Here is a 13,118-nt window from a genome sequence, read left to right as displayed (position 1 = left end):
CCCCCCCCCCCCCGCCCCGGAAATCACGCTTTTGCTTCATTGCTTCACAGACATTCAAATTTGAAGTAGATATTGTAGACTTAATGGTTTCTTTCTTTGCAGGGGACAAGTTCTGAACTCTACTTGAGGAAGGCTGCGTTAACCATAGTTAGTGATTGAGCCTCACATAATATGCATGGTTCTATTTAACTATTTTCCTGGTTAAAAGTGGCAACTTATTAGGGAGCTATAATTGTTACTGGGCAAATTTATATTCACTTACACAATTCATTCTGGGGAGTCAGACTTTAATTTTCTTTCACTTAAAATCAGGAATGATTACAGCAGTATGATTCTGGGATTTTAAGAACCTCTGTTCCAGGTGTTTTTTCTGGTGTCCATGGTCCCAAGAATTCTCTGTATGTAAAGCTTTATGCATATGTATTTTGGGGTATGAGAGGAGTGTCTAAAACTTTAGTCAGTTTCTCAAGAGTACAGAAAGAATTCAAACTCAGTGGTCTTGGAATGACCTAATGGCTGATCTCCCTACTCATCTTTTCCTGGTAACTTCATTGATCAAGAAGCTTCTATGCTAGGAAATGTTAGGGGCATGCTAGATGAATACAAATAAAAATGAAGAGATGGGGTGGCCTTGTGTTTTAGCCTATGTTTTTGAGTACTTGGAATATGCTAGAATGTACTCCTGGGTGTCTTTATCCCTAGTATGTTACTTCAAAGTTTGTTGAAGTTGAATATTGTGCATCAGTTTTTAAAGTCGTTTGTGGATTGTAATGTCACTCCTTGGTGGCAAGGATATGAAAATTTGGCAAGAGTTTATTCTGGAGGAGGAGGTCGTATGTTAATAATGCTTGCTGAAAAAAATACCAAAGGTGAAAGGTGATTTCCCTCTCCATCCCCCATTTGTGTGTCCTTCCCAGATAATCTTCCATGTTCGTCCAGATACTTTTTATAGATTTATAAACAATTTTTAAGAAGACCAGGATTGTACTATATAGATTATGTGACTCGCAGTTTTACTTAACAGTAGCTCTAGATACATATTTGCATATTCATTTGAGGGTTTTTTTTTTTTTTTTGCTAAGGCTGAATATTCGTTGTGTAGATATACCATAACTTACTTTACCTATATTGATAAACATTTTGGTTGCTTTGTGTGTTTTCACTGTTAGACCCACCATTCTAATAAACATTCTTCTATATCTTTGCAAAAATGCCAGTATTTCTAAAGTTCTAGAATTAATAAAATAGCTGGTTAGTGGGTATATATAATAAAATTGACACAACCGAATTGTCCCAAAAAGCTGGACAAAATCCTACTAGTCTTGCCAATTTAGGAGAAAGTGGTATACATCTTTTCCAGTGGTGACATGTCTTTCATATGTTGACTAGTTTTGCCTGTTTGCATATTTTTTATTGGATTGGTTGTCTTTTTATTGATTAATTTTATGTCAGCCCTTTGTTTTATATTGTAAATATTCTCTCCCAGTCTTTAACGTAGGACTTTGGGAGTTTTTTGTCATCTTACTTTCTCCATATTTTTGTGTTTTATGCTCAGATTCAGAATCAAATGTTTGGCAATTTGATTTTTTAGTGTGATATGAATAAGAGATGTGACTTAATTCTTCTCAGTGGTCTCAATGTACCATGTACCATATAATGCAAAGTCTTTGGTTATTTTAAAAGTTAACTTCAACATATGCTGAATTCCCATGACTGCATGGGTGTGTTTTAGGGTCTTGTTCTAGGTATAATTGACACACTCAGGGCTATAACATAATGACTTGATGTTTCTGTTGTATATATTGTGAAATGATCATACTCTAGTTAGTATCCATCACTATACACAGTTAACAAATTTTTTTTTCCTTGTGATGAAAACTTTTAAGATCTCTCAGGAACTTTCAAATATGTAATACAGTACTCTAGTCCCCATAGTGTACATTAATTGCATTCCCAGGAATTAATTTATAGATGGGAGTTTGTACTTTTTAAAACCTTTGTTGATTTTCCCTACCCACCTCCTTTTGCCTTCAGCAGCCACGAGCTCAGTTTTGTTTTTGTTGCTCTGTTTTGATTCCACCTGTAAGGGAGGTCATCGGACTGTGCATCGGTGTTCTGTTTGTTCCTGGGCTACGCCGCACCGTTGAGTGTCGTAGAACGTGCTTCTGTATAGTGCGGCTAGTGAGGAGTTCTTTGCATCTCCTCGCTGCTCCTTTAGAAAATCTTTTCAGTGTTTGAAAGCTTCCTCCTGGCCAATATTTATGGCACTTTTGGTCTTGAATGTGAATTTTTTATTTTGAAATGCGGATATTCTGGAATAGATTCAGCCTCTCCTTCCCCACCAAGGAATAAAGCATCTTGTCAACTTAAATTGCTAAGTCAAATTTTAATGGTGCTAAAGAGTCCAATTTTAGGAGGCCTTGAATGTCTCATTCAGATATTTAAACCTTAATATTCTGTTGACAGTCTAAAACCTTAGCACATGGTACTTGCTGTCTTAGCCCTACCTCCTTCTCTCTTGCTTGGCTGAGATACTACTGCATGTGCATAGCTTGCCCTTAATAGTTAGGGATTAAGGAAAAATTGTGGGAAAAAATGAAAGCATTAACAGTGTTTGCTTATTTGAGTCAGTAGCTGTAATTGTAATAGTAATGCTCTCAGAGCCTCATTCTATCGTTGAATTAACTTTTTTTTTTTTTTTGTCTTTTAATAGGTTATGATGGAGGGTGGTCGCAGCAAAGGGTTTGGTTTTGTATGTTTCTCCTCCCCAGAAGAAGCCACAAAAGCAGTTACAGAAATGAACGGTAGAATTGTGGCCACCAAGCCATTGTATGTAGCTTTAGCTCAGCGCAAAGAAGAGCGCCAGGCTCACCTCACTAACCAGTATATGCAGAGAATGGCGAGTGTAAGAGCTGTGCCCAATCCTGTAATCAACCCCTACCAGCCAGCACCTCCTTCAGGTTACTTCATGGCAGCTATCCCACAGGTACGATCCAGAAGAGAATAAAAACCTTACGCAGGTTTTCACATTTGGTCATTTTTAGTGTTTGTGCCCTGCGTAAAGGCCTAAGATTGAAACATGTGAATTGTGATTAAATTTGAAAAAATGCTTAGAGTGTAAGGACTTGCTGAATGTTCTGAGAACATAGAGCTAGCTGCATTATTGCTTTTTTTCTTTACCTGATTGATGTGTGTGTTTGCTTTCTACAGACTCAGAACCGTGCTGCATACTATCCTCCTAGCCAAATTGCTCAACTAAGACCAAGTCCTCGCTGGACTGCTCAGGGTGCCAGACCTCATCGTAAGCCTTTTGTTTTTAGTTAAGGTTGTGAATTATTTGGACTAAAAATATATGTGAGACAAATTAGCTGTTATTTTCCAACAGTATATTAACTGTTGCTTTTCATAATTTAGGGTTATGGGTGTTCATTTTGGGGATCCTAGTGTTTTCTTAATCCTAAAATGCCTCACCCTTCCTGTTTTATTGAGACAGTAATTTCTATGCTGGTTTGATTTATGATAAGTTTGGGACCGGAGCCACTCTTAATTTCATATTTGGTTAGGCAGTAGTTCTAAAAGATCCTGGTCCATGTGTGAGCATCAGAGTCCTGGCATTTTGAGCCTTGCCTTGTGTCCCGCTGCTATAATGCGGGAGCACTTGGAACCAGGTTTGTGTGTCATATTCAGATAGTAAGTCCTTGTTCTTCTGAATGTTTTTATGTACTCATTCTCTGATCTGGGAAGTTCAGGAAAATGGCAGGTAAGAGACTAAGCTTTAAAACATGATATTTACATTTAGTCACTTTCGTTCCTTTGTTCAGACCTCAGCTCTAACAAAGCATTGAACACTTCAGTGAGTTTTTTCCCAGTTAATGTATGTTCTCATATCTTTAAATGTAGCATTCCAAAATATGCCCGGTGCTATCCGCCCAGCCGCTCCTAGACCACCATTTAGTACTATGAGACCAGCTTCTTCACAGGTTCCACGAGTCATGTCAACACAGCGTGTTGGTAAGTCTTAACACTTTCTGTAACAAATTGATTTCCAATTTGAAAAATCAAGATAAAAGTACAAAACCACATGTTTATTTTTTAGCTAACACATCAACACAGACAATGGGTCCACGTCCCGCAGCTGCCGCTGCCGCAGCTACTCCTGCTGTCCGCACCGTCCCACAGTATAAGTACGCTGCGGGAGTTCGCAATCCTCAACAACATCTTAATGCACAGCCACAAGTTACCATGCAGCAGGTAGGACTTTCATTTCTTTGTAAAGATGGCAGTCCTTGGTTGCAGTTAAAGAAGCTAAAGACTACTGTGTTTTGAGAGCTTAAGCTATCCAGAACATTTTGCTAATTGATGTACCATTAACTGACCATACGTAAATATGTCTTATACTGTGGGAGTCAGACAAGCGTTCAGCATTCCTTATCCTGAATTATTTGTGTGCTTTGAAAGCTTTGTTAAGCACAGTTTTAAGGAAGAAAGGATGACCTCCAGTTTGTGAGGTTAGCACACCCTGTTTGACTCTGAGAGCAAAACTGTCATGAACGTAATAGAAGTAAAGCTCAAAAGAATATTGCAGGTAGAAAAGACTACCTTGGGCTGTATTTCTGATGGACTCAGCTTCTATTCGTGTTTGTAGTGCAGTCTTCATCATTTAGTGATTTTTCTAGTGAGTATGTGCCATTACTTCTGTACTTTAAAAGAATTAAAAAAAAAAAATTTGAGGTGGGGAGAAAGAGAGCAAATCCCAAACAGACTCCCTCCTGAGCACAGAACCTGACACAGGGCTTGATCTTACCACCCTGAGAGCATGTCCTGAGCTGATATCAAGAGTCGGACACCTGGCTGAACCACCCAGGCACCCCTATTTCTGTACTTTAAACTTAGGAAAATGCCCATTTTTTTCTAGCCTGCTGTTCACGTACAAGGTCAGGAGCCTTTGACTGCTTCCATGTTGGCATCTGCCCCTCCTCAAGAGCAAAAGCAAATGTTGGGTAAGTGCCTTTGTCCCACCTGGTCAGTCACAGGCTGACCAGAAGATGGGGAAGATACCCAGCTATCATTTGTAGGTGCAAAAGCAGGTCTGAGGTTGCAGGACTGGTCTGAGTTGGCATGTCTGCTAAACTTCTTAATAGTGTTCCAGGCTTTTAATTAAGTATTTTGCTTTTGATAACTAGGATAATAGGGCATTATTTGCCATGGATCCCACTACATTTTTGGAAGAGGGAATTTGCAATAAATGAAAAAGTAACTTCAAGCACAGAATTAACAACTTCATTGCCTTATGGTAGATAGTTTTGTAAGTGTCAAAATGGTGGGTTGGGGTTGACCTCTATTTGCTATATCCAAAGTCAGGTTCTTCAACCCAGTTTTAATAATGGTGGATGTCTTCACACTTCTTGTGACTGAAGGAATTTGTGTATGTTTTTGTTCCTAGGTGAACGGCTCTTTCCTCTAATTCAAGCCATGCACCCTACTCTTGCTGGTAAAATCACTGGCATGTTGTTGGAGATTGATAATTCAGAACTTCTTCATATGCTTGAGTCTCCAGAGTCTCTCCGTTCTAAAGTAATATAAATTTGTCATTTATCTAACAGCCTCTTACACTATGTATTCCAGGGCTTTTTGTAGAAACTTGAATATTACTAAGTGCAGTTCTAAGTTTTATAAATCTTAATTACAAATTCTAATAACCACCACCTGTGCTGCTGTTATCCCCGTTTTGTAATACACATGGGGAAACAGGCATGGGGGGGGGTCGGGAATTTGCCCTGTGTTCACACAGCTAGTCAAAGGCAGAGCTCAGTTTCACCTGCAGGCAGTTGAGCTCCAGCATCCGTGCGGTCTTAGCTGTGCTGCTGCTTTGGTGAAGAAAGAGATGTTTGCCGTTATTTCTCAACTTTGGGGGGGGGTGGTTGGTGAGGAGAGTAAGAAGTAAGTGCAAGAGGGTTCATAATTTTAGAAAAGTGGGGGAATGGAACCCAGAAGGATATGGACACAGTTGAAATGTCTTTTGAAAGCAGTTCTTTCCACTTGCATCTGAGGAAAAGTTTAGTTTGCCTCTGTTGGACATTTATATGTTGCGAATTTGAAATTCTTTTAGTTACTCCTTTTCAGAGCCAATTTGTTCCTTTTTTAGGTTGATGAAGCTGTAGCCGTACTACAAGCCCACCAAGCTAAAGAGGCTGCCCAGAAAGCAGTGAACAGTGCCACTGGTGTTCCAACTGTTTAAAGTGAGCGCTCCTCTCTGGGCTTATTGTTGTAAGCTTGTTTTTATAGGTTTGAGCATATTTTGAAACTGCAAAAATTCATTTTACCATTAATCCAAACATATTGCTAACTTTTCAAAGAGAAGTAGAAATAGAAATAAAAGAAATTTTACCTGTTAGCCTGGTATTGACTTGAATCTTTAAATCCAAACACCATCAAATGTTCTGTATTAAATGGACTTGGCTTTTTGTGTACTTACTCTCCGAGGACCGTTCCCTGGGTTGCAGTACTGACAGTGCCCAGGTCTGCACTCTTGCCCTTCATTACTTCTAAGAAATGGGGTAATGTAGCTGTGTAGCCCAGACCAGAGATTGGCAAAGCTTTTCTGTAAAGGACCAGATAGGAAATATTTTAGGCTTTGTGGGCCATGTTGTCTATGTTGTAATTACTACAGTTTTAGGGTGAAAGAACTCCTAGACATTACATAAATGAATAGCTGTGTCTGTGTGCCAATAAAACTTTACAGAAAAAGGTGCAGACTGAATTTGGCCATGGGCTTTAAATTTGCTACTGACAAGTACCAGTATTGGTCATCTTGTTTTGTCGTTGGTACTTGGCCATTTGCATGCTATACACTTTAAATATGCAGTGTTATGTTTGATACATTTATATATCGTAATATGATTGCCAGTATAGCAATAACTAGCAGCTATATCACTTTATGTAATGATTAAGAATCATGAAATTCTAGCCTCTTACCTAGTTTGATGATTACATTTTTTTTCTTCCCGTATTCACAGATTGATCAGGGACCACGAAAAGAAACTCATGCTTCACCGAAGAAAAATATCTAAACATCGAAAAACAAACATTATGGAAAAAAAACATTGCAAAATATAAAATAAATAAAAAAAGGAAAGGAAACTTTGAACCTTATGTACCGAGCAAATGCCAGGTCTAGCAAACATAATGCTAGTCCTAGATTACTTATTGATTTAAAAACAACAAAAAAAACCACAAAAAAATAGTAAAATATAAAAACAAATTAATGTTTTATAGACCCTGGGAAAAAGAATTTTCAGCAAAGTACAAAAATTTAAAGCATTCCTTTCTTTAATTTTGTAATTCTTTACTGTGGCTTAGCTCAGAATGTCACTTCTGTTTTAAATAACAGAATTGATAACTGAGCAAGGAAACGTAATTTGGATTATAAAATTCTTGCTTTAATAAAAATTCCTTAAACAGTGCACAGTGATGTTATGGTATTTTATTTCTCTTTGTAATTGGTTTTGCACAAATAGGTGATAAGTTGGAACTGGCAGAAGAACCTCATGAAAAAGTTGAACGGTCTCATGGTTTTATGGAAAAGGGGCACAAGAATTTCTCCAATTTGTTTTATGAATTTAAATATCCATGTGAATTCTTGAACCAAAGTATATCTGTCTGTAAACATTTATTTTTTTGAGATGATGCCAGTTTGACTATATTAAGGTTTCTAAGCTGGAAGTTAATTAGCTTAAACCCTCATTATATGGTGTGAAACAGTAACAGCAGCGACTCCTAAAGTTAGGGTTAGTTTTATGCCTTATTCTTGAAAAGATCTGTAATTTGATCATTGATGATTGTGACTTCATTTCCTAATACCTTGTCCCCTAAAGTACTTGTGAAAAGTCAGTATTTGGGGGTTCTACCTCTAAAGGGATGGATTTAGAAGATGGGGGCGGGGGGCAAGGCCCAGTCACCTACATAAAAATTATCCTTGGCAGTTTGAGAATGGTCTAGTTTTAATTTTATTCCATTCTCCACATACACTACCAAAGTTAAGCTTTCTGAGTTGCACATGTGATTAAGACCATGATAAAATTATTTCAGCACCAGCTCTTGAGGAGCAAATAATCCAAAATCAATGACCATGAGCGTGTCCTCCTTATCTGCGTGAAGCTTTTAATGCTTGTCAGCTCGGCTGCTTCTCTTGAAACTCAAGGTGCACATATTAACCCCCACATACCCCCATGGCTGAAATACTTACATCCAGTAGGCATTCTAATTCTTTTGTATTTTGTCTGAACATAGACTTACCTTCTAAGAGGCTGACAGAACACTTAGATGGAAACAATCTCTCTTAGTCATCATGAAAGCTTTTTTCAATGCTTTAAGGCAGAAAAGTGTATACTGTTTTTGTTAAATATGAATACAAAATGGTTCAAGCTTTGAGACTTTAAAGGAAGAGACTAGTTTGAGACATCTTAGAAGTTGTATCCGTAAAATCCCACCCTTATATTCCAAAATCTGAGGTAGCAGGTAGGATTTGCATAGACCGTAGCTTTATACACTGCATAGCTGGGATTTCTTGTGTGAGAAGATCTATAATCCCCATCTGTTCTTGGAAGGTCTTTATTAGATGTGGCAAATTTTCCATATCTGTTGAGAGGAACCAACAAAAGTATAAAGTAGACCTTTGTGATCTGCTTGGAGGAATTAGGGAAAAAATAATCTACAGTTGGTCATTTGATTATATATTTGCAAATTCATCTACTCACCGAAAGTTACTTACAGCCCCAAAATCTATTCACATGCCTTTACAGTCATTTGCCAACATGGCACTGAAAATTGGAGTTGAAACACGTTCCCAGCTGAAGTTGAATAAGCCTGCTAACCTTTTCTCAACTTTCATACCATAAACAAGTATTGTTTTTGAGGTCTATCTAGTGCCATGTTCTTGAAATTTTTCTGATTGGTGATTGTGCTGTTGAAATCGCTCTAAGCATAGTGTTTAGGTGCTGTCTGGTGTCCCTAAATTCAGGAAGGTAGATAAGCTTCATTCGGGCCTAAGTTACAAGCTGTTGGCTATTCAAGGTTAACTATATATTAAATAAGGTGTCTTTAAACAGGAACACGTAAAGCAAGGATATATTGATGAAAACGTGGCTGGCTTACAGGTACCTATTTCCCCTAGGAGCAATGATTCAATATTTGCCAATACTTTGTTAGCAAGACTTAATAGAACGTTGTAACAGCCACAATTAATGGCGGCCAGTTGTATCTCATAAAGATAGACTATTGTAGATTATGAGCTCTATTTTAAAGCACCTAATTTCACGTGGGGTTTGAAGTGAAACAGTAAGACGGCCGACGTGCTACTGTACATCTTTCTAAAGCCTGTTGTGGCTGCCTTGGAAGTCTTCAAATTGATCGGTGGCATTTTTCTGTGGATACTGGATGTATCTAGGCTAATTGGAAACTTTAGCCTAGAATCTTCCTTTTCTTCCACATGCACCCGAAGACTTGCGTGGGTAAAACAAGCTAAGGTAATGTATCTTGTTTCATAGAATGCCGTCTGACTCTACTTACTTTCCATCAAATTAATGGATCCCAAGCGAGTGACATTGTGGAGAGTACTTTGAAATTTTCTTAACCTTTTGATGTAAAACCATGGTCCCAGATTATTTGCAGTGACTAAATGACTTTGAAGAGGACCTGGATACTTGGGTTTAATGAGTACATTCTCCCTATAAAACAGTTCTGGAAACAAAGTGAATCAGAAGTCGGGTTGAAGTTGGAAGCAAAGTGGGTGGAGTTGGGTCAGAACACTGGCCGATACCATTAAACTGTAATGATCTGGTGCATGCATCGAGTCTCCTGGTCAGGACAGCCACACCTTTGGACAATGCCAAAGCTATGGTGGATTTTTGTTGCCCTTTTTCTAGGCTTCATACAGACTCTCCTGTGTATATAACATCTTCAGTTAGACAATCCAATTGGTTACATTTAAGGGCTCTTAGTTACCACTTTGGTAACTTTCAGATGCTGCTGAGTTTTTTTAAACCACCTAGTTGCAAGTGTTAAGCATTTACATGGCAGAATTAGAGGGTAACCCAATTTCAAATTTTAGGGGTTATCCTAGCTTTTTATCAAATCCGTCACAATCATGGCAAATTTGGGGGGGAAGAAAAGATGGTCTTATCCACAAAGGTAGAAAAACATGCAATTTACTTAGTTACCTGACATTATCCCCAGAAAACTTGAAACAACATGGGATATTTATTAGTCTAACATTCTTTCTGTAGAGAAAAAGTCCTTCACGTTAGACGTCAAGAATATTTGTATTTTGGGGGACGATCCCACAAGTAATAACCATTGATAAGGTATATATGAGCAGACAGATTTAGGGTTGATGATGGGTTTTTTTCCAATGTACACCCCCAAGTAAAAAATTACATTATGCGTTTATAATATAGAATGAGTTGATACTAAATTGAATGCCAAAGACATGTCTTTTCAATTTTTAAACTTGAGTAGATTTTATTTTAAGTAACATTGGTGACTTGATTTACAATACCAGCTGTGATGCCCTGTTAATTTGGCGCATGATGATTAGGGCAGACGGCGAAAATGGTGAACTGCTGAGGAATGGAGCTCACGCACTGAGAGGGAGCAGGGCCAGGCGCTGTATAGAAGAGGGGTTCTCCAGGCAGGGGCATGAAAAGTCATGAAATCTTTTCTAATAATGAGATAGACGCCTGCTTTCGAATCACTAAGTGCAACTGCTAACATTGAGCATGTGCAGGTGTTTACTTACCGAGTAACTTCTTCACGTGCACTATTATTCTTAAGACCGCCCTGTGAGATTCAGTACTATATTCCCATCTTACAGTAGAGGAAACCGAAGCTTTCAGAAGGTTAGGGATTTGCCCAAGAGCACAGAGTAAGTGATGGTGAAGCCGGAATTTGAATCCAGACCCTCTATAGCTCATGCCGAGACTCTGGGTAAACTGCCTATAAGCTACCAAAAAAAAAAAAAAAAGTGAAGTTCCCAAAAAGCAGGTATTTGAGCTTACTTCAGCCTGGGGCAGGGAGAGGTGGCATGACACAGGTCTATCAAAGCACATGGTAGGAAGCCAAAACAAAGATGCTTTTCTCTTGACACACTTTAGGGCAGCCAAACAAAATAAAACAAAAAGAAAAATAAAGAAAACTCTTTAGAAGAAAAAGGTCTTTAACGAAGCTGAGCTTAAAATTCTAAATCAGAATATTTTCCTTCCTTCTGAGCATCTTGGACTGCCTGGAAATATCAAACATTTCCTTTAGCAACCCTGTGATGGTTTTTCTGAGCTTGTTTGTATCTCCATTCTAGGTTCTCTTGGAATTGGTAAATGGATTTAATCAAAACCTTTTAATTATCATGAGGTTTTTTTTTTTTTTTTAAACCTGTGAAATTAACCTTCTGACCCCTGTATTGCATTTCTGTGCCAATTAGGAAGGTATGAACATTTTCTCAACAGTTTCTAAGAAATGCGTTTGATAAAATGCCAAGAGCTGCTGCTAAAGAAGAAATTTCCGACAAATTAGGTATGTTTTAAGTAACACATACTGCTGGTAAGTGGCAAAGCCAAATCTAGAACTCTAGGCTCTCTGACTTGAGTCTGCTATTAGCTTTTACTTTAATGTAGCTTTTATTTCTCTTGCTAATCCTTTCTTTACGTTGAAAAAATTCAACAGATAGGAATTCCGTGTATTTCTTTTATCAATATGTGAATAGATAATAACTTTTTTTCTCTTGTCATTTAAACATAGCTTTTGTCTTGTGTCAGAGATCACGGTCTCAAAGTGATGTCAGAATCATGGTAATGTTAAGTCATTCCTCTTTTCTCTCCCCTTTTGTGACAACTAGACATCCATAACTGGGCAAAAGTGCCTCTGCAGGTTACCCCAGGGGACACACCAGCCCACCGGTGCACCCAAAAATAAACAGGTCCTTAGTAAGGGCTACAGATCCAAGGGATTTGGTGAACCTCCTTCATACCCTGTGATGGGGGAACAAAAAGAGCCTGGAGAGTGCAAAACTGGGCAGATACCAACTGACAGAATGTGGGAAGTCCAGCCTCCGGAGGGGAAATTTCATCCTGCCATCAGAACAGGACAGAGATGGGTAGACACAGGTTTGGATGCAAAGGAGAGGGAGGAACTCAAGCAGGGCAGCCCCACCTCTGCACGGTGACCCTGCGAGGGGCTGGGCTTTGAGAAACCTCTATGGCAGAGGAGATGGAAATGGTGAGTGAACGCCTGGCTACCCCAGCTGTGCGAGACAAACCTGTTTCTCTCCCAGCAGCACCCAGATTTCTCAGGAAGGACCTCTATGACTTGCAGGGAGGAAGGAGAAAGGGAGGCAGATAAGGATATCAAAGGGCATTAACATTATCTGATGTGTTTGTCAAGACCAACAGGAAGTTTGCCCCAAAGCTGTGGGAATACTCCACTTCAGGGTCCTCCACCACCAGGCTGTGGGCACCTTCAGTGCTCCAAGTACCAAACCCATACCTCCCCAGCTCTGCTGTCGGCTCCTTGCGTACATTCCCAAGGGCATCCCACGAGCCAGCTCCAGCAGCCATAGAAGATGCCCAGATAATAGGCCAGGCTCCGTGTGCAAGGAGAAACCACAAACTCAAGCTATAGCACCACAGTCTGCAAGACAAAAGAAAGGGTTCTAATAGCCAGCCTGTTGAAATGTAAGAACCAAAGAGGAGATAATATGTTAGTTAAAGTGCCTACTACTTTAAATGCAAAGGCAGAAATGCATCCCTACACACACCTACACACACGACCAAGGAAATAACAGTATCTGGGGCGCCTGCATGGCTCAGTTGATTAAGCGTCTGCCTTCTGCTCAGGTCATGATCCCAGGGTCCTGGGGTCGAGCCCTGCGTAGGGCTCTCTGCTCAGCAAGGAGCTGGCTTCTCCCTCTCCCTCTGCCTGCCGCTCCACCTGCTTGTGCATTGTCTGTCAAATAAATAAATAAACTCTTAAAAAAAAATACACTATCACAAAAAGAAAATGATAATTCTCCACCAGCGAATGTAAAGGACCAGAATACTATGACCTAACTGATGAAGAATTCACAATAG

At 39.2% G+C, this 13,118-nt stretch overlaps 1 protein-coding gene across 3 annotated transcripts in view; it reads left to right on the top strand.

The window, feature by feature from the left end:
- The window catches only part of PABPC1 (poly(A) binding protein cytoplasmic 1), a 16,474-nt gene extending 9,363 nt beyond the window's left edge, over window positions 1–7,111 (top strand). For 2 of the 3 annotated variants that reach the window (XM_040626136.1, XM_040626134.1), the window contains exons 8-15: window positions 2,714–2,986; window positions 3,211–3,301; window positions 3,901–4,011; window positions 4,097–4,251; window positions 4,916–5,000; window positions 5,444–5,574; window positions 6,146–6,239; window positions 7,017–7,111. In XM_040626136.1, the coding sequence (XP_040482070.1) occupies window positions 2,714–2,986; window positions 3,211–3,301; window positions 3,901–4,011; window positions 4,097–4,251; window positions 4,916–5,000; window positions 5,444–5,574; window positions 6,146–6,238 (939 nt within the window). In that variant the 3' untranslated portion in view covers window position 6,239; window positions 7,017–7,111. Of the gene's footprint in view, window positions 1–2,713; window positions 2,987–3,210; window positions 3,302–3,900; window positions 4,012–4,096; window positions 4,252–4,915; window positions 5,001–5,443; window positions 5,575–6,145; window positions 6,268–7,016 lie in introns of all 3 variants that reach the window. The other variant, XM_040626135.1, reaches the window with a different exon arrangement.
- The last annotated feature ends 6,007 nt before the right edge of the window (window positions 7,112–13,118 follow it).

Source organism: Ursus maritimus, unplaced genomic scaffold, assembly GCF_017311325.1.
Source record: "Ursus maritimus isolate PB19 unplaced genomic scaffold, ASM1731132v1 scaffold_9, whole genome shotgun sequence".
NCBI lineage: Eukaryota > Metazoa > Chordata > Mammalia > Carnivora > Ursidae > Ursus > Ursus maritimus.
This window is presented reverse-complemented; position numbering and strand designations above follow the sequence as displayed.